At 43.5% G+C, this 21,595-nt stretch overlaps 1 protein-coding gene across 1 annotated transcript in view; it reads right to left on the minus strand.

Moving 5' to 3' along the window:
* The window catches only part of galnt16 (UDP-N-acetyl-alpha-D-galactosamine:polypeptide N-acetylgalactosaminyltransferase 16), a 51,308-nt gene that overhangs the window by 11,908 nt on the left and 17,805 nt on the right, over positions 1-21,595 (minus strand). The window contains exons 5-12 of the mRNA XM_054741885.2: positions 20,186-20,251; positions 16,735-16,856; positions 7,451-7,538; positions 6,944-7,028; positions 5,543-5,646; positions 4,974-5,100; positions 2,472-2,564; positions 1,440-1,523 (exon numbers count right to left, since the gene is read on the minus strand). Of these exons, the coding sequence (XP_054597860.2) occupies positions 1,440-1,523; positions 2,472-2,564; positions 4,974-5,100; positions 5,543-5,646; positions 6,944-7,028; positions 7,451-7,538; positions 16,735-16,856; positions 20,186-20,251 (769 nt within the window). The remainder of the gene's footprint in view (positions 1-1,439; positions 1,524-2,471; positions 2,565-4,973; positions 5,101-5,542; positions 5,647-6,943; positions 7,029-7,450; positions 7,539-16,734; positions 16,857-20,185; positions 20,252-21,595) is intronic.

Below are 21,595 nucleotides of genomic sequence, written 5' to 3' on the forward strand. Positions count from 1 at the left end.
CATTTTAAAATTGCCAATACGGTCCTGGTGATAACTTCTCACGGGGCCGCACAGTTAGTAACTTTTTTCTAAAGTAAAGCAACCAGAAGGCAGTACGTTTCTTTATTCTGAAAATCTCTGGAGCTTCGCTCCATTTCCGCGTCCGATTTCCTGTCTTTCCTTCCCCAAAAATGTCGAACTTGACCCGTTTCAGAGGCGTCACACGTAGAAAATAGAACCAGCGCGTAAGGGCCGTGACATGCTGCTCTTGAGACGTGGCCGACTTGCGCTGCTGACGGCTCCGGCGGAAAAGGTTCTGTTGACCACAGCGGTTCCTATCAGCAGCTATGACGTACTGCTGCAGTAACGTGCTGCTGACGGCTCCGGTGGAAAGAAGGGTTCAGGGTTGTGGCTGTGATGGGGGTCAGAGTCAGAGTCAGGGTTGTGGTTGTGGTGGGGATCAGAGTCAGTTTCAAGTCAGAGTCAGGGTTGTGGTGAGAGTCAGAGTCAGTTTCAGAGTCAAGAGTCAGAGTCAGGGTTGTGGTTGTGGTGGGAGTCAGAGTCAGAGTTAGAGTCAGAGTCAGAGTTGTGGTTGTGGTGGGGATCAGAGTCAGTTTCAGAGTCAGAGTCAAGAGTTGCGGTGGGGGTCAGAGTCAGAGTACGGGTTGTGGTGGGGGCCAAAGTCAGAGTCAGGGTTGTGGTGGGGGCCAGAGTCAGTTTCAGAGTCAGAGTCAAGAGTTGTGGTGGGGGCCAGAGTCAGGGTTGTAGTGGGGGTCAGAGTCAGTTTCAGAGTCAAGAGTCACAGTCACAGTCAGGGTTGTGGTGGGGGCCAGAGTCAGGGTTGTAGTGGGGGTCAGAGTCAGTTTCAGAGTCAAGAGTCACAGTCACAGTCAGGGTTGTGGTGGGAGTCAGAGTCAGAGTTAGAGTCAGAGTCAGGGTTGTGGTTGTGGTGGGGATCAGAGTCAGTTTCAGAGTCAGTGTCAGAATCAGAGTCAGTCAGAGTCAGGGTCACAGAGGTATAATTTTTGTTTGTTTTTATTAAAAATGGGATAACAAATATTTTTATAAAGGTGACCGTGTTTCTCACTCAGAGATCCAGATCAGAAAACCATTTAAGCCTGGTGAAACAGAGTTTAGAACTGTTCATCTGTCAATCGTTGAGTCCTCCTTAAAAGTATGAAGCAAAAAACATTCAGAGAATTTTTTTGATGATCCAGTTTGGAGTCAAGCCTCAAATCTGACTTCTGTAATCCAGACCTGGACCAGACTCTGTGTGACTGGCTCCCTCTCTGCTGTGCTTTGGCATCTGCCCATTCAGGGAAAATTGTGCAAGACTGTTGTGATCTTATTGCAAAGTGTTAGTTTCATAATATAATATAAATTTTTCCCTAGGATTTCAAGATTAATCCCAAAACAAACGTTGAGCTCAAACTTTAACCTGATTCATTTAAAGACAGCACCTGAGTTCAGGATAGACGCTCTCCATGTACCAGCGGAAAGGTTTGCAGTTTAATTTCCTCCTCAGCGTCAGACGATCTGCGATGCTGCAATAAAAAAAATAATCAAATGACCAGACAGCAAACAGAGCACAATGTTGGATTTAGAGGCGATGGGATTGTGGGACAGGGGCGGCGTTAGGCCCGGCTACTTGGGCTCAAGCCCCGAATGCTTTATGAAAAGCCCCAGATCTAAAACGTGGAAGAAACATGCAGTACCAAAGTCTAACAGGGAGGGAGCAGCTGGCTGTAGTTTGTATACAGCCTGCCTGAGCCTCCACCACTGAAGAAGAAGCCCTTCAGCAGCCAGCTTCTTCTACAGTCTCTGCCTGAAACGCATGAGTGAAGAAGGACATAAGGACGTTTTTTAGACAAAAATTACCGCGACAGAACCCCAGCTTTGATGAGACTGGCGTTGACTCAGGTTTGTGAGTCTTATTTGAAAATATTTGTTGTGCTGCTGGTTTGCCTAAAGTTAGCTTATCAGGTAAAGTGGTTGGAGAAAGAAAGGGAATATTTACTATCATCTCACACTAAACACTAACAGGAACAATACTCTGCCCTGAAAATGCTTAATATGTAGCTTCAGATTAAAAATTATGTGGTACAAGACATATATGATGTTGACTAGTGCGTGTCACGTGTGTGTGTGCGCGCGTGTTAAGCCCCGGATCTTCTTCAGTCCTAAATCCACCCCTGTTGTGGGATATAAAAAAGGAGAAACATGGAGTGATTAGAGAACATCAATCTGCCCTAACGACCATCAGAAACTATTTCTGCTAATGGAATGATTTTATTATTTTAAATCTTCCCTCAAATCCACAGAAACATGAGAAAAGCTGAAATAAATCACAACTAAGTTCAGTTGGTTTTAATTAAATATGAAAAGCAGAGAAATCATAAATGGTTCCCCTGGTAACCAGTAGAGATGTGGCTGGCTTTTGTATGTTCTTACATAAAGAACCCTTCCACCCTCATGTTTAATAAAAGACTAACCTTCCGAAGGCCTTGCCCTGAGCAGACGGCCGCGCAGAGTAGTAGTACTGTTTATACTCGTCCATCCACACCTCAGCCGCCCGTCGGGTGTTCCTGTACAGACAACACCTACTCAGGTACGGTAATTACACTGCTGCTGCATTCCTGATTCAGCTCTAATAACAGAGGAGCCTCCAGACCAGGGGTCTACAACCATCTCCACCAGCTGCAGTCAGCTCAGAGCCACAAAGTTAAGTTCACACTCACGTATAAGAGGGAAAGAACAAACGAGTTCTGTGCAGGAGAATTGTGCTGAGATATATCTGTTGCTCACATATATGTAGAGGTTGAGTGGCAATAACTCACTGGGCCCTGGCAAGATGGGCTGGGGTCTCCATGCCCTGGGTGGCATTTTGACAACAGAGGTGCCTATAGGGGCCAGTGGGGGAGCTGGCTCCCTGGAGGGCTAGGCCCAACCAGCCATTCCTCCCCATACCTGCATATTTCTCTCCTCCTGCTCCCTCACATCATCACACAAACATGCACATAGGACCTTGGGGGGTGGGCAAGTCAGGGAGTGCGGGTATGGACCGTATGGACCCCATTTCCGCATTCCTGTGGCAACCTGCCCCCCAATTTTATCTGCACCTTAAACACTTCCACCAACGACATTCCACACAAACACACACTTAGGGCCTTGGGAGTGAGCACATTCAACGGCACTTGGCAGGGGGATTTTTCAGCCTCATCCCGAGTGCCGGTGCCCACTTCCAATTTTAAACTGCACTTAGACACCGAGGGCTGTGGGTGCAAGTGGGTTTGTGTGGTGGCATCAGCTGGCATAGGCCAGATGATGCCCGCACTGCCCGCTCACCACAGCCATGGAATACACCCCATCAACACACAACAACACTATATTGGAGCAGGTGGAGGGAGACTAGGGGGTCTTAGCACACCTCTGTTGTTGCTTGGCTTCCTGGGGCTGGAGGCTAGGAGGGAGATCTGGCCGTCTGGTTGGGGTCTGGGGTGGTGGGTTGCTGTGCTCAGCGTTGGGCGCGGGAGCCTGCTCATCAGCACCCCCAGCAGAAAAGGTCAAACTCTGGGAACCGGTAATGGTTGTACCCCATGTGCAGCAGTACCGGGACCAGAGTGAATAGGGTGTGTATGGGGAGCATGAGTGGGTGTCCGGCGTGCATTTTTGTAAGTCTTTGGTTGTATGTGTATGTGTGAGCATGAGGGAGGGAGTGTGTGACTGTGTTTGTGTATGACTGTATATGTCAGGTGGGGCCTTTGACTCCTCCCTTCTCCTGGGACTTCTTTTGATGATATAGATCTTCGTCTCCCCTCTCCCTGCCACACCTGGTGTGGGGTGTGGTGCCTTGGTCTGCCCTGGGTGTTCGTGGCTCCCGGGTCAGGGGGTTTAAGGTTTTTGGCGTCTGCCTGATCAATCCCGGTGGCTGTCTGGTGGGGTCTAGGTCCCTGGGCTCTGCTGGGTCCCCGGCGGGTGTGGTTGCCCCTGGGTCCCGGGTCGCTGGGTCCCGGGCTCGGCCGACTGGGGGTGGGAGGCTGCGGGCGGGCCTGTGGGCTTGCCGCTGACATCTCCCGGGACTCTGCCGGCTGCTGGTTGTGGCCCCCCGGGGCGATCCTCTGTGCCTCTCGAGGGGGACGGGGGCCTTTCTGGTTGCAGTCTCCTTGGGGTTCCTGTGTTCTGGGGCAGCGCCTGGATCTCTGGGACTTGGAGCTCCCCCCGTCTCCTACACATCTTTGGGGGGCAGATCTGTGGTCCCTCACACTCTCTATGGGACGCTCCTATAGAGAAACCTTACATAAACAAGCGTGTGTACACACACAGGTGCTCACATGGTGCTCTCATAAGTATGGGCTTGGGCACGTTAAACACATGTCTCAAGGCTGTCGTTGCCACTAAATGCACTGTGATTTATTATCGTGTGATTGTTCAGTTAAACAATGTTGATTTTATATTTCATCATCAGGCTGACGCAGTGATAGCTTGCTCCTGATGTATTGTTGTGTGTCCCATTTTTTTCTATTCTTTCTCTTTCTGCAGGTCTAGAAGCAGACTCTTGTTCATTATTGTTTATTTTTGTGGAACCCCCCCACACACACCTTTTGTCTTTTCCTTTCTCTTTCACCTCTGACTCCGTATCTGGTCGGAATTACAAAGCATTGAAAAACAATAACAATAAAGTTTTAAGGTATCAGGCGTGACATTAAAAGCAGACGCTTTGATGCTCCACCTGAGAGTAAATCTGTAAGGCTTGTCACCAGCATTCAGACATCAATTCTGTTTGCTTCACAGCCAGACAGGACACAGGGAGAAAAAAAAAGGAAATAACTCACTTAGATAATGATTAGACATTGGCATCTTGGGGGAAGCTTGTTGGTCGTTATAACAGTTTTATTAGTTTCATTCTGCAAAAGGAAGTTCCTTTTTCTTAGTGTGGGAGAACAGTTAACCCGCGATATTGGGTAATACCCAGGTGCTTTAAACAACCCACTCACTTAATGTAGGTGAGAGCGTTGCCCTCTGGGAAGTCGTATGGATGACGTTTCCTGAACACGTGACCAACCCGGCTGCAGGGGAGAATCTCCAGACTTCCTCCACACATCCAGACCCGGAAGGAGAGTTCTGCATGGGAGGATGAAGCGGTTTCTGTTTGTCAGCTGATTTAGTTTATCGTCTCAGCATCTTTAACACCATCAGCACCCTGGGACCCCATCTCCTATGTAACTGGACTATTTGTGACAAAAACACCAAGATTTCAGCCCTGAATCAGTGCATGCACATCTAAAATTATCTTTTTAATCAGAAGTTAAAATACCTGCATGATTAAATGAAATGTAGACTTTCTAAAATCAACATTTATGGATTTTATTTTTCCGAGATCAGCATTTCTCTTTGAACACTGAGGTGTGATTTATTTATTTTTTTGTTTGTTTTAAATGGCAGTTTTATTTAATGTGTGAGAACTTTACTTTTCTTTATGAAACTGATCATTGAAATAATCTTGAGCCTAATCTTGGATCTGATGAATGAATCAGGTTTCCTGTGGAGGTTGATGTGACCTCACCGAAGTTCTCCCCTCCCCAGATGTCCATGTGTGTGTCGTACTGCCCCAGGTGGTTGAACCAGCTCTTGTCCATGACGAAAATCCCTCCGGCAATCACAGGAGTCCTGAGAAATCAGGAGGGTTTCACTTCTCATCCTCATCAATCTGGATGCTTTTACGTTAGATTTAACTTCCTACAAAGCAAACAACTTTACAAAAACTCATCTTTTCTGTTTTGTGCTAATCTCAATGAATTAGTTTATAATTACATGTTGGAAATGATTCATACACACAAAGTCATTCCTGACTCAGTTCTAAAGGTTCAACACATCAGAGCAAAACAAAAAACATTCAGATGTTTATTTTTTCTTTATTCCTGGTAAAAACAGACACTATTGAGAACAGAGTTGCCTTGACCTTTAACCTTTAATCTGCTAACTGAGACTGAGGCCTAGTCCACACGTAGCCGGGTTTTTGTAAAAACGAATATCCGCCCCTCCAAAAACTTGCATCCACACCACCTCCTTTAAAAAAAAAACTGTCCACACGTACCCCGATAAATACGTTGTTAAGGACATGCCAGACCTGTAGGCGGCAGTGCTTCCCCCGTTCTTAACCTCGTCCTTCGTCTGTGGTCTTCCGCAAGGAGCAGTAATTCCGCTTGCAAAAACAAACAAGCAGAAAGCGCTTGGACAATTGATAAAGCGAGCGCAGCTCTGAGGGCTTCCATGCTGTCGGCTAGTGTAAACACAGGTCGCACACGTGATGTCAGCATTTTTTTTGTCGCGGAAAGTGACGTTGCGGAGCTTAAAACTCCGGTTGTGTCCATCCACACGCAGACACCCAAAACGGAGAAAACACAGATCTTCACTTTGGCCGGAGTTTTTAAAAAGATCCGTTTTCGTGTGAAAAAACTCCGTTTTCGTGTGGATGACAGGCCAAAACGTAGAAAAATATCTACGTTTTGGCAGATCCCCGGCTACGTGTGGACAGGGCCTGAGGCTGTTGGTTATGCTGTTATTTCTCTGACCTCTGACATCAGCGTCAACCTGCTGGACTGTCCTCAAGGTTTTCCACTTGTGAGTAATTGCTCTCTCTGGAGAATGCTGGACTCTAGATCCTTTGCAAATGACCTTTGACCCTTCTCTGAGGTCTGTATGCTCCAGAACTGATGATGATCTTTTAATCGCTAATCTGATCATCTGGCTGATCACGAACCTCTGGAATCATAAGTCTTTATTGTTACTCCCAATTTCTGTTGTATAGATATTGATAAAAGTTGTGTTTTTATCCTGTTATGAGAGTTAAGGTTAGGGTTAGGCGCATTTATCTAGTGATGATGTAACTCCTGAACGTGAAAACACTGAACTGACTACATCATGCTACATCATGACAGTCAGGGTGGTTACGCAGTCCTGGTACCTTATTGGCTGTGTGGGGTTGCTCCGGGCCATTTTCTGCTCTATAGGAATCTGCTCCCATTTGAAGTGGAGACTCCAGTCGAACCCTGAAACACCAAACCCGAACAGCTGTGATTGACAAACCATAACCTCTAGAAATACGCCCTAATGTGGACAAGAAGACAGATAGGAGTATTCGGCTGCTTTTGGCAGGAGAACGTTTTATGATCTCATTCCGTAAATTGTGTTTTAATCCACATGAATCACAGCTCTGCTGCATCCAAACTAAAGAGCAAATATCTAGACTCTGGTTCACTCAGGGGGACTGGCTTAGTTCTGTTTGGAATTATGATTACATGCAGAAAGACTTTCAATAGGGGATTTTTCTCAGCTGTGTGTGTGTGTGTGTGTGTGTGTGTGTGTGTGTGTGTGTGTGTGTGTGTGTGTGTGTGTGTGTGTGTGTGTGTGTGCGTGCGTGCGTGCGTGCGTGCGTGTATGTGTGTGTGTGTGTGTGTGGTGGGGTCCCAACCTCCTCTTAGATCAGCAGAAGCAGCCAAGTAGGCAAAGTTGTCCAAGCTGATGACGTCAATGATGGGGCTGACCACTCGAGTGTGATCCTGAGAAGAGAGACATCCTTCTTTAATACCAATAAACACTGAAATATTTAACTTTTCTTCGTCCACACAGCAGTCTGAGGCCTTTGCTCCTGTTATCATAAATTAGCTTGTCGATCCTGTAAGTGTGATGGTTTTCATTCTAGGCAAACAAAAAGAAGGGGGTAAAAAAAAATCTATTTTTATTTTTATTCCATTTAACCTTCGTTTTACCAGGAGTACCCCTGATGAGATTCTACTCTACTATGAGTAGAGAGCAGTAGAGAACCCTAACCCGGTTAAAATAGGTCCAAAACAAAGTTAAAGTCATCCCACACTGGTGAAATTACATCTCTGCATTTGACCCATCCCCGTGGGGAGCGGTGAGCTGCAGCTGTGGCCACGCTCAGGAACTATTAGGTGGTTTGACCCCTCAATCCAACCCCTTAAAGCCGAGTCTAAAAGCCGGACGACATTGGGTCCCATTTTTGAAGTCTTTGGTATGACCCGACTGAGACTTGAACCCCGATCTCCCAGTCCCAGGGCAGACACTGTACCAGTAGGCCACTGAGAAGGTAAACAAAAGAAATACAATAAAACACAGACAAAAAAACTACATTGAAAAACACTTTTTGGTTCAAAGCGACATAAGTTTTATTGATATTAGCAGAAAATAGGTAAAAACTACCCAAAAGAACTAAATAAAACATCAACTCACACCTTACAGTCTTCAAAAAGCAAACATACAAACATCACAATAATGTTCTTAAGGTAGCAGGCTTTTATTACAGAGGTTTCAAGAGTAACATCCTATCTGATGGTCTTAAATTTGTTTTGTTTATTAATATTTTTCTTTGCTCCCAAAGGTCATTTGCTGCTGTGGCCCCCAGACTCTGGAACTCTCTCCTCCTGAGGCTTAGATCAGTGGACTCAGTGGTCTCCTTAAAAAGCAGCTGAAAACCCACCTGTTCAGGCTTTGTTGTGACCTTCATCGCCTTCTCCTTATTCTGCTCTTTTTACCAACTCCGACCTTTCCCAGGATCCCCTGATTTCCCTCTTTTTTATTCATTTTATCTCTCCCTTTCTGCATATTTTTAAATCATAATTATTTATTTTTTCTCATTTTTAAAAAGCATTTTTTTACGTTTTTGTTCTTGTGAAGCACCTCGGGATTTTTATCTTGAGAGGCGCTATATAAAAGATTGGTTCCTTTCTTTCTTTCTGTTTTCAAGTTTTTTGTTCTTCTCGGTTTGGGGTCTAATTTCTGGTCCAGTTGTCACCACACACGTGTTACCTAGAGTTACTTGTTGGTAACAGACTGTTAGGTCAGGTCACGCTGGCTCAGCTCGGGTCGGGTCATGTCGGATTGGATCAGGTCGGGCCGAGTCAGCGTTGTTTGCTCACCTCTGTGAGTGTTTGTTTAACTGAACAGCTGAAACCATCCCAGCCAAACTGCTAGTGAAGATAAATCTAATGAAGCTGATCTTTGTTAATGGATGCCATCAAGTTTCTCTTCCATCTAATCCTTTGTCTTCTTTCAAAAGTTACTGCAGTAGATCAGAAAAATAATAATCTTGCGAGTAAATAAATAACCCCGTAAACTGGAGCTGTCTTATTGACTTACACAATTTCCATGACTGTTTCTTTCCTTCATCTTTCAATAAACCCACATCAGTCTGTGAGTAGGCCAACCCAAGCACATCTGGAGTTAAAGGTCAACACCCACACTTTACTCTTTTATCTGTTTGTCATTCTGAAAAAGCGTCTATGGTAAGTTTCCAACAGCCTCTGATTTATAGAATGAATTCTCTTTTACTTTTTTTTTAAACAAATTAAGAGCAAGCTGTGGGTTTAACTCTTTTAATGTTTTCCTTTTTACTGCTGCACTAAATGATGGTGGAGTCTTAATGCAGCCACTGACAAAAAATATCTGGCTTCAAATTCACTTCAGAACTTTAGAAATATTTTTTATGACTTTAAATGAAAAGGATCTAATGAAAGCTCACAATCTAGTGAGATAACAGCTGAGCTGGAGCAGCTGGAACAGAAATCTTCACACAAAGGCAGGAAGTTTAATTCAATTAAATCTGTTTCAGTTGAGCTGAATTAACAAATGACACGTGGCATTGTGCTGAAACCAAGAACGTCCTTCTGTTCCCAGGAGTCCAAATCCAGGACAGTGATGTGCAGGAATCAACTGAATCCAGAACCTGGTAAAGCCAAGCTTTGGTCTGCTGATTGATCTCAGAGCAGGAGGCTGTCATACAGACTGAACCATGTCAGCCTGAAGCCAAGTTTGCTTTTCTATCCATATTAGCACTCTGCATTGACTTCCATTCATTTTAGTAACTGCATTTCTGCCTAACCCAAACTCTTGTCTTTCTCATTTGTTCTTTATTCTATCTTTTCAATCTTTTTCTATTCTGTTTTTCTATTCTGCATTGATACGAACCAACATTGGAGGGGAGTTTCTGAGTGACACGCGCCGGCCCGTGCATTGCCAGTGACTCTCTACTCCAAACTGTTTTGGTCAAGGTACTGATTCAGGGGGATGTCACTGAGATACATCTACTCCATCTACTCCACCTAACCATAACCAGTGTATTCCTAAATCTAACTAACAAAGACTCAATTCACATCTTACCTCTAAACCTCACGCCTAAGCCTAAAATAGGGGTCCACCTTATTAGGACTGGGTTTTGGTCCTGGTTTTGGTGAATATGACAGTTTTGGTCCTAGTGTAATGTCCAGAAATGGTCAATTTTGACCTATATATTGACCTACATAGTGACCGGTCATCTACAGAAATGATTCTACTATCTAGGTGGATTTTCTATTCTATCTTCTAACACCCAGAAGATTCTGCGGTGCTTGTTGACGGTCCATGAAGACACGATTGTCAAACTTATCGCAGACTGCTGGATTGCACACTCTGACTGAAAAGTGAACTTTTACAACTCATAAGTTAAATAATCATATGGTTGAATGAACCAGATGTTATATGAAATGTTTGAATAATCTGTGCCTAATTCAGTGAAGTTGAAGTGAATATTGTCCTTACAATGATCCATTTATATCTTATGATCAGTACTGTTTGATTTAACAAGCTAATCATTATCTACACTCATACACAATGTTCATTAGATGCAAATTAAGGTTAAGGTCACCTCACATAAAGTTTAAAGATTCTTTTTCCACAGAATTAGAACAGCTTGTATCTGGAAGGTGTGGTTTTCTGAGGGATGTTTGGTAAAGCCTACACTAGGTAGGATAACCTAACAAGTGTAGCGTCATGAATGGCCTCTAATTTGTGAACCAAAGGTCACACTATCCCAGCTGGGTCAAGCTGGGTCGAGCTGTAACGTTGTCCCACAGATTAACCCAGGAGTCGTGACGTCTGCTAGACACCATCTTTATCTGCTGCTGTTCCGTCCCAAGATGAAGGACACTTCAAGATTTTAAAATAAGAATTTTTATATAATAATTTTAATAAACTCTTTGACTTTATTACTGTTTATTACAATCATCATAAATAATCATCTTGGTTCAGTATAAATGTATTTAATTACTGGAATAACATGATTTGGGTAATAATAATTATTATTATTTATGATCATCAGTAATGTGTGTTCAGTACACCAGAAGGTCATTTGCACGTTAACCACCTCATGCAGAAGGTGTATCCAGGGTAAAGGTAACCACCTCACATGTCTTTACTCCATAACATCGAGCTTTCTGACGCTGAGAGGGCGTTTTCTGAGGTTTTGTTAAACCCAAATCTCCGCAGCTGAACATGAGTTCTTGAACCATACCGGAGGACGAGGGTCGGCCGCCCCAGCCTCACTGAGCATTCTGTCACGCCGATAGACCCCCCCCCCCCACACACACACACACACACATACACACATGTGTTCTGTGCTGGGGCCTCTGCTCTTCCTCCTCTATCTGCTTCCTCTTCAGCACATCCTGAGCTCCTTCAAAGGAATCTCCTACCATCTTTATGCAGATGACATCCAACTGTACATCTCCTTTAAGCCCCATGAGATGTCTAAGCTGCAGCTGTTACACACCTGCTTAGACTATCAAAACCTGGATGGCTGGGAGCTTTCTACAGCTGAATGAAGATAAGACTGAGATCCTCATCTGTGCCCCAGACAAGCTGGTTCCCAAAGTCAGAGACTCTCTTGGTCAGCTTGCTTCCCACACCAAACCTTCCGTCAGGAATCTTGGCGTGACCTTTGACCCAGCTCTCACCCTGGATTCTCATGTCAGTTCTCTTGTTCGCTCTTCCTTCTTCCATCTCAGGAACGTTGCTAAGCTGAGTCCCATTCTGTCCCGCTCTGAACTTGAGACAGTTCTCCACACCTTCATCTCCTCACGCTTTAGACTACTGTAACTCTCTTTTCACGTGTCTGAGCAGAACCTCCCTGAACCGTCTACAGGTGGTTCAGAATGCCTGTGCTCGGCTTCTGACCAAGTCCTCCAAACACCCACATCACCCCGCTTCTCCTCCAGCTTCAATGGCTGCCAGTCAACTTCAGGATTCATTTCAAGATCCTGGTTCTGGTCTATAGGGCCTTACATGGACAAGCACCATCTTACATTGGTGATCTTCTTAGTCCCTACACCCCCAGCAGGTCCCTGAGGTCCAGTGATCAAAGTCTACTGGTTGTGCAGCACCAGGCTAAAGACCAAAGGTGACAGATCATTTGCTGCTGCGGCCCCCAGACTCTGGACCTCTCTCCCCCTGAGCCTGAGATCAGTGGACTCAGTGAACTCCTTTAAAAAGCAGCTGAAGACTCACTTGTTCAAGCTGGCTTTTGTATGACCTTCTTCACCACTCTCTCTTTATTCTGCTCTCCCCACCTATTCCACCTTCCTCAGGATCCACTGATTTCCCTCTTTCCTATTCACTCTCTCTCTTTCTTAACATTTTTTTAATCACAATTGTCTATTTTTGCTCATTTTAAATATATTTTTAAACATTTTCTAAATGCTTTTTTATATTTTTACATTTTTTGTTTTTGTGAAGCGCCTCATGATTTTTATCTTGAGAGGCGCTATAGAAATGATATTTTCTTCTTCTTCACATTTACATTATAGTTTTAAGTACTTGATAATAAGAAATTCAAACACGTCAAAACCCTTAACACTACCACATAATATTCAAGCATTTAAAGGTTTTCAGATGTGGACCCTGAACGTTCCATCTCCTTTAGCTTGACCACCAGGTCGACTCCAGGATCTCATGCACTTGCTGGAGACACTAGAATTCTGAAATTCTCTGACATGTGCTGGCCCATGGAAATCTCTGAGAACAAAAACGAGGATCTTAAACTGGACTCGTGAATGGAGAGCCTGTAGATCTGGTGTTTGGAGGGCATCATCACAAGCCAAGAACAAGGCTGTCATGGTCTGTGTCTGCGTCTCACCTCATGTGTCTCCTTTTGTCCTCCATTCGTCTCTAGGTGCTCCTTTTGTGTCTTCTAGCACCCTCATGTGTCATGTCTGCATATTCCTCATGTGTCTCCTGGTGTTCCCCATTTGCCCTCTAGGTTTTCCTCCTCAGTCATCCCTCTCCCAGGTCCTGTGCTCTCTTGGCCCCCTCTTAGCCACGCCCCTGTAGTTTCTTTCTGTAGTGTCTTCCTTTAGTGCCAGCTTCCCCTTAGAATATTAGTTATGGTTCATGCCTTCTGGTCTTTTGTTTTTCTCTTAGGTAATTTTCCTTTGTTAGCCTTTCATTATTTAATGTGTTTTGTTCCCACCAGTGTTTTCTTCCTCCTCCCTGATTTAGTAATTGTGTTCACCTGGTCCCTCTCCCCACACACCTGCAATTCATCTCCCTCTCATCTTCCCAGTCTATGTAAGTCCTGTCTTGTCTCTGTGTTGTTGTCGGTCCATTGTATTTGTCAGTGTTGTTACTCGTGCTCCGTGTGAGCTTTTAGTCTCCAGGTTTTGGTGCTCTAAGAGAGCTTTGGTTGTCCTGTGGTCAGGACTTTTTTGATTTTTGGCTCGCTGCCTTTGGGATTTACTTTTGTTTTCATCCTGCAAATAAAGGATTATTTACTTTACTTCGTCTCCTGCCTTGTGTCATCTGGGTATCTACACTTTGGGTCCTAACTATCCCCACAACGTGACAAAGGCTGCAGATGGTTTTATCAAGCCAAACCACTTGTAATACTCCAGACCTGATGAAATGATTACATGAATAACTTGTTCCAGTACAGAGCTCAAGATTATGGACTCTTGAGAAAAACTTGAGGTCTGACATGAACATCAAAAGTAGAAAGTGAATCCAGTGATGTCCCTAACAGAAGGTGTAATATACAAGGTGACGCCAGAGTCCCTGTCCTCATAGTCCCCAGTCTAGAATACAAAAATGCCATCTACAGCTTAGAAATCTCTTGAGGCCTAAAGACAATAAACAATTGATTATCATCTGCATATGTAGAAGAAACCATAAAGACTCCAAAACAGAACCATGTGGTACACCATATGCAAAAGAGACAGAAAACAATCCAGATACACCTACTGCACACCATATCTCAGTGGAATATATGCTGCCAAATAATACCTGTTTAATCTTAGTTGGGCAATCTGCTATCTCACTGTCCTTGCTTATTATGCCAACTAAACACTCCAACATGTCTCCTTTTCCTCTGTGAAAAGCCAAAGAAATAAAACACACCTTTGGGACTATAAAACACCAAACGTGTTGGTAAAAGTTAGGCTAGGCAGTTGTTATTTTAAATGACCAGCATAAAGATTCTGGCAGAAACACACCACGTTAAAAAGCAGCACATCTACAATGCCAAATTTTTTTTTGTAATGACCTGACCAGACTGGAGGCACCATTTTTACTAGCTAACAAGAAATGGGAAACGTTACTTATTTTTTCACCATTTCCTGCAGAAATGGGAACATTACTGAGAGAAACCTGGAATGGCTCCATATGCAGAGTTTGGGCTCTGATGGGTGAGCAAGAGGACTCAGAGAGCAGGTCTGAGATCAACATGAAGATTAGTAATGTTTGGGTGGATGGAGACAGGAAGTGGGCAGTCTAGAAATCATAGGTGACTGATGAAGTTCTCTCTCCTTCAAAATGCCCATACCCGTATCTTAGTAGTTAAGTGTGCTCAGCTCTGTGTCTATCAGAGCCAAAATGTCCTCCAAGGCTCACATGAAATACTACAGAAACTAACTTCATAATGAAAGGTGTTTCAACCAGTTCACAGCGTGAACATACTTCAGCACAACACAGAGGGCCTTTACCTTCACAAACGGAGACTTGAATCAGACAGAGAACCAACGTGGACTCCATAACTGATCTTCAGAGTAAACACGAGCAGTTCGTTCAGACGAAGTGAGACTTAATTTATTATCTGGTATAAAACATCTCAGTGGAACAAACTGATCGTTCTTTCTACTACTTTCTCTGCCAACCTCTTAAGAGTTGAGAAACCAGCTAAAACGTGACATCAACTGGAAATTATTCCACCTAAAATTGTCTGAATGCAGTCAGGTACATTCACTGACAATTTCTCTTTCTTCTTAGCCTAATTATATGCTGACCCACACACACACACACACACACACACACGCACACGCACACACACACACACACACACACACACACACACACACACACACACACCCATCAGCTGCAGCAGGTTGGAGAATTTAGCATTCACTAAGAGTCCAAAAGTGGAGAGTCCTCTGGAGACCGAAGAGAAAGACACCCAGAGAGATCTGCAGGTCTTAAAGGCTGAATAACAAGGTCACACTCCCTCAGGAGGAGTCATGTTCACATCACATTTTTAAACCATTAAAGATGCATTATGTAAGAATGGAGTAAGAATGACACCCTGCGTTAAAATGTGAGTACTACAGACCATTTTCAAAACACACTAGTAACTTTCTCACTCTTGCTCTGTTTCATGGCTGTTGCCAGCTATGAATAAGCATGGATGATGAAAGAAGATGAGTCATCAATAGTAAGTTGATGAATAAATAAAACCATTTTATTGTAATATTGAGTTGTTGGTAATTGGAAAAGTAGCTTGAGATTTTTTATTACTATTTTTTCACAAATCACAGTTAGCATTGTTAGCTTTAGCCCCTAGCCTTCTTTAGCAAATAGAGTAAAAGAAAAGATGCTGTGACTTCTTAGGGGTACATCATTTCAACCACTCCTGTCCAATGTTTAGGATCTTTACAAAACGCTGCTACGTTTTGACGGCTGGTGTTGAATTACAAATACCTGGTAACTTGCTTCAGACTCAGCAAACCCGCAGGCTCACAGATGGAAACAGTGACCATGTCTGTCTTTAGCTATGTCCATCAAGCTTTTTTGAAATGCCACCTGACAACCCCCAGCCAGGTCTTGAGACATTAGACTATTTTGTGATTATTTCACTGTAAAATTCTTACACAGGGTATCTTTAGGATCCCAGTTGTGTTTTTCAGACTTGCACCATGTGATTTTCACTTAATGTAAAAACGAAAAAAAATAAACAAGTCCATGATTTTTATCCCAGTTAAAGATTTCATACCTCCTACTACACAGAAGGTGTCACACTTGAGCATGTTTATCAAGGTAATTAAACAGTAAAATGCTGGAATTATTAAAAAGGATGTGCTTTCAGGAAAGTAAACCATGACTCTCCAGAATACCTCACAACTTGTCCTGTTGTCATATATTTGATATTCTATTATTTAGTAAGTTCGACTGATTTTTAAAAAATAATGTATCATTAAAGGTAAATGTATGCTCTGTTTTGTCAATGCCTTTATAAAATAACTAATTATGGGACAATGCTTCTGATGTTAAAAGAAACTAATGAACATAAAAACAATAAAATGCCACAGCATTAATTTTTTTGATCCAAAGCAGCAACTGGATGACTCTGATCACTGGAGGAGCTGGAAAATTGCACTTTTCTTCAAAAACTTGGACTCTATTTGTGAAGGCAACAGTTCAGCAGAAGCTTCGTTTCCTAGATTCTTTTCCCGGAGGTGCAACCACCACCTGCATGATTTCATGCTGAACATGCTCAGCAGACAGCACAGCTCTTTGGGAGTCAGGTGCATGGTGGGTTTATATATAGGCAGAATGCACAGCCCTGTTCTATTTGCAAAGATTTTGAGAGTCAGATTGAGAAAGTAAAGATTATGCTGTGTGTATTATTATGCAGCAGCAGAGGCTGAGCTCTTTCTGTACCTCCTTGACTCTCTGGATCATGGGCTGCAGCCAGTCAGTGTTGACCTCACAGTGGCTGTCCAGGAAGGTCAGGATGGAGGCAGAGGCCGTGCTGGCTCCTCGCACACGGGACCGGATCAGACCTAAGGGGGAAACAGCAAACCAAAGCTTCAACACCCAAACACTCATTAACCCCTTGAACCCTAGGCCATTTTATATAGATTTGCTCGAAAAAGACATGCCCAAAATGAACTGAATATCTCTCTAGCTATACCACGAGCTATCTCATATTAATGAGATACTATGGCAATGCCGGTTCCCATATCAGGGAGGCGTGTTCAATGGATAATAGCCGAAGGGAGGGGTGAGAGTTCTGTGCATAGACATAAATACGGGCACCCAATGGGACACAATGGGGCGGTCACAGCGTCACCACCATGTTGGATGGGCCCTTCACTCTCCAAATTCAATGCAGAGTGAGCAACTATGCCTGTTTTTGTGCAGCCTGTGGTTGCAACAACTGGCGCACTGTTGAAAACAGATCAAGTGGGATTACTAGTGACTTTTCTAGCCTACCTGATGGGATTTTATATTTTAATTTATTCTGATAAATTTTGTTTAATTATATTTAACATTTTAATAATCATGCCATACCATTTGTCTGATTTTGTGAAAAAGCTTCATAAAATGTGTTTTTTAGTTGTTCAGTAGGAGTGAATAATGCACTGGGAGTGAATGGAGACCCATCCAAGATAGAGGCCGGCCATTACAGCATCTCCAGTAGGCAGCACCAGTCCACGAGGCGTCTACGTAAATAGTTATGTGACCATGTGTGTTTAAATGCTAGCTGTTTTGAAAAATTCGGTTAGCAGCTATAACTTGTTACCTTGCTTTAAATTTTCAAAAACAAACATATTTTTTACTATTTACCACTTACAGAACAGAAATGGCCTTTTCTGCTTCTTTTTCCTTCAAACTACCACTAAATAAAGTTACGTTCAAACCAAGCACACCATAGTTTTTTTTGTGAAATTACCAATAAGTTTGATGTGTCACATGACTCTCGTCCTATTGAAAAAACAAAAGTTGGATCCAAGATGGCTGACTTCAAAATGGACACCATGGTCACCACCCATCTTGAGTGCCACAAACAGGACTTTAAAATCACCAACCATTTCCATTTTATTAAGGTGTTTCCATATAAGTGGCCCACCCTGTATATACAAGCACATACATGTGTCATCAAAATGTGTGTGTGTGTGTGTGTGTGTGTGTGTGTGTGTGTGTGTGTGTGTGTGTGTGTGTGTGTGTGTGTGTGTGTGTGTGTGTGTGTGTGTGTGTGTTTATACATGTATAAATTACATGTCTCTTATAGAATGACTTCCTTGGACAAATCATTTCTAACAACGGAGACTGAGTCTGTTTCTGTGGTCGTTCAGCAGAAAGCTACAGAATAAACTGGATGTCTGGAGAAGCTTGACTCTTTCAGGGTGTATTCTGATTATTAACACATGAAGGTTTGATAAATGATTTCCAGAACATCCCGCTGCTAAAGAGAAGCACCAGACCATGATCTAACCTGCTCAGATCAGACACTTCTGCTGGTCAGATACACGATAAGATAACAACACCTTTCCTTGTCTTATTAGTTCTGTTTCTGGTTTAAAAATCCGTCGAATGTTTTTACTACGTGTCATCCCTTCTGTTCTATAAGATATGCATCATAAAGACTAGACTGACTTTCTGTTGTTTGTTTTAATGACCTCTGACCCGGTTTGGCACATTAAGTGAAGGGAGACTGAAGGTGTGACACCATTAAAGGCTCAATATATTCACCCAGAAGGTCAGAATCTGGTTTAAGTTAATGCCCGTTTGTTTTAGGTCATGGACAAATAACCAATTAAAGTTTATTGTATAATTTTATTTAGGATGAGCATTCCAATAATCAGTTCATGCTTGAAACTTGAATTTTCTGCTCCGGATTTAAAGTCTGAGCCTTAAAGATAATCTGGTTTCAGTGAAGTTGGTCTAAATCCAACAAGCTATCGGTAAACAAATACTTTAGCGGCCACTGAAGGGAGAGGTAGAAGAACAAGGATTCTAGGTCTGAGGTCCAATCCTGAATTATAGTCCTTGTACAGCTATTTGCCTCTCTGTGTATCACTTTAAAACATACATCAGACGCTAGTGAAATTCATCTCCGCATTTGACCCATCCCCATGGGGAGCTGCAGCTGTGGCTGCACTTGGGAACTATTTGGTGGTTTAACCCCCAATCCAACCCCTTAAAGCTGAGCGTCACGTGAGGAGGCATTGAGTCCTACTCAGAGCGGACACTCTACCACTCAGTGGCCTAGTGGTAGAGTGTCCGCCCTGAGACTGGGAGATCAGGGGTTCGACTCCTGGTCGGGTCATACCAAAGACTTTGAAAAAATGGGACCCAATGCCTCCCTGCTTGACACTCAGCATTAAGGGGTTGGATTGGGGGGTTAAACCACCAAATAGTTCCCGAGCGCAGCTTGTCTGCAGCTCACCGCTCCCCCAGGGGATGGGTCAAATGCGGAGAATAAATTTCACCACACACCTGTGTGTGTGTGTGACGACTAAATGGGACTTTAACCTTTAATTGTTAAGGTCTTTGGTATGACCCGACTGGGATTTGAACCCCGATCTCCCAGTCCCAGGGGGGACACTTATGTATTTATGTATTTAGCAGACGCTTTTGTCCAAAAAGACTTACAAGTGATAATCGGCATGTTGCCCTTGAGGCTAACAACAACAACAACAACTTGACATCAATCATGGAGAGGAGGGAACAAGGAGTGGACAGTAGAGAGGGGGGACGGGTGCAGGGAGGGTGCTAGTTTAGAAGATGCTCTCTGAAGAGCAGGGTCTTCAGGAGTTTCTTGAAAATTGAAAAGGAAGTCCCTGTTCTGGTAGTGCTTGGTAGGTCATTCCACTTTTGTGGAACGATGCATGAGAAGAGTCACTTTACCACTAGGCCACTCAGAAAGTGCTAATGCGAACAACTTCCTACCGTCCTTCACAATAAGAGTCACAGACATGGGCACGTACCACTAAACACCTGAAGCTTATAAAAACAGTTTGAGTTTTAGCAGCGAACATAGATAATAAGCTATTTTATAACAGTTGTATAATAGAACAGGAGCCATGGAGAAACCATACCTTCAATCGTTTTCTAGACGTTTCTGCTCTGATTTTAAAACTTCTTCTCAGTTATTCACAGGGAAGATGTCAACATTTTCAGACCCTCTGGAAGAGATCTGAACTTTGCATTTGATTTGGTAAATGGATTCACCGTGGGGGGTTCCCAAACAACAGTGTGACAAAGAATTTTGTTAACAAAACCTCCAAAAATCAAAGGAAAGATGAATCTGGAGAGCAGGGCTCATTTGTACTGCAGTTTAAGGTTGTCTTATTTACCCCACCGACCCCCACGCTACCATACTCACCCTCTCTCCTGATGTTCCTCAGGCAGCGCACTTTAGGGATCTGAGCAAGCAGCTGGCAGTCCTCAGCTGGAGGAGAGCAGAGAAGATGGAGTTATTTCAGAGGCAACCACACGCGCGCACACACACACACACACACACACACACACACACACACACACACACGCACACGCACACACGCACACACGCACACACACACACACACACACACACACACACACACACACACACACCACCCTATCACCATCTGTGGACTTAGTGAGACACACACAAGCAGACAAACACATAGTTACACAAACACACTGGGTAAACACACCTGTTTTGACCTCTTTCTGCTAAAAATTCAATAAACACACACACACACACACACACACACACACTACTGAAACAAAAGAGTTATGTTTTCCTGAGTAATCTAACCCATAAACCTTTTTAGATAAACAGTTTTAGAGTGCTGATCGTAACATGCAGGCATGCACACACACACGCACACACACACACATGCACACACACACACACACACACACACACACACACACACACACACACGCTCTAGTCTATCAGAGGGGACCACACAGTAAGGAACTAGTATATAATGAGTTCATTTTAAGCTTTCAGGAACAAGAGTGAAGCAGAGTAACCCATGATGGATCTCTACTTAGGAAAACCTTCCTGTTGGGGACAACCAGCTGACCTGATCAGGACACACAGACAAGACACACACACACACACACACTAATGCCATGTTGAGTTACCATGGTGATCATGGCAGCCCAGTGAAAAACTCACCGTCCTCTCCCCAGTGGAGGAACAGTGATGGGTTTACAGATGTTTTTATCCGTGGGGACATTTTTACCACAAATGTGTCCAAACAAGAGGACAAAAGGGTTGGATGTCCGCAACATGTGAGTCACATGATCTTGTCTAGACTGAGGACAGGTCCATGTCCTTGACTGAGGACAATGTGTGAACGATTAAGGCGAACCTTAACAGGATTAGTCTCAGCCAGGACAATCCCTGCTGCAGCCGACGTTCAGCTCCTTCACTAAACAACCAAACTGTCCACTCCAGATGGAGACCACGCTGGTAGATTTTCCTCCCTTAACAAAAAATCCTGGACACCGGTTATCGGTCTCTTTATTTTCACAGCTCTGCTCATAATCACTGGCTGTTTTTCTTGTGTTTAATAAAAACTGCTGTGTCCTGTTTTCCGGATTTAAAGAATCTTTTCTATTAACAATTTCTCGAGTAAACTAAATGCATAGTTTAGTTATATTTCCTTACTTCACTGTAATATTTATTATACAGTCTTGTTAAACAATGATCCCATCCAGACCTCCCTTATGAAACGGCTCAATCCCTGTTTAGTGAAACCTTTGGACCAGGCTTTAAAGGTTGCTAGAATTAAACCTT

This window comes from Nothobranchius furzeri, chromosome 18, assembly GCF_043380555.1.
Source record: "Nothobranchius furzeri strain GRZ-AD chromosome 18, NfurGRZ-RIMD1, whole genome shotgun sequence".
Lineage (NCBI taxonomy): Eukaryota > Metazoa > Chordata > Actinopteri > Cyprinodontiformes > Nothobranchiidae > Nothobranchius > Nothobranchius furzeri.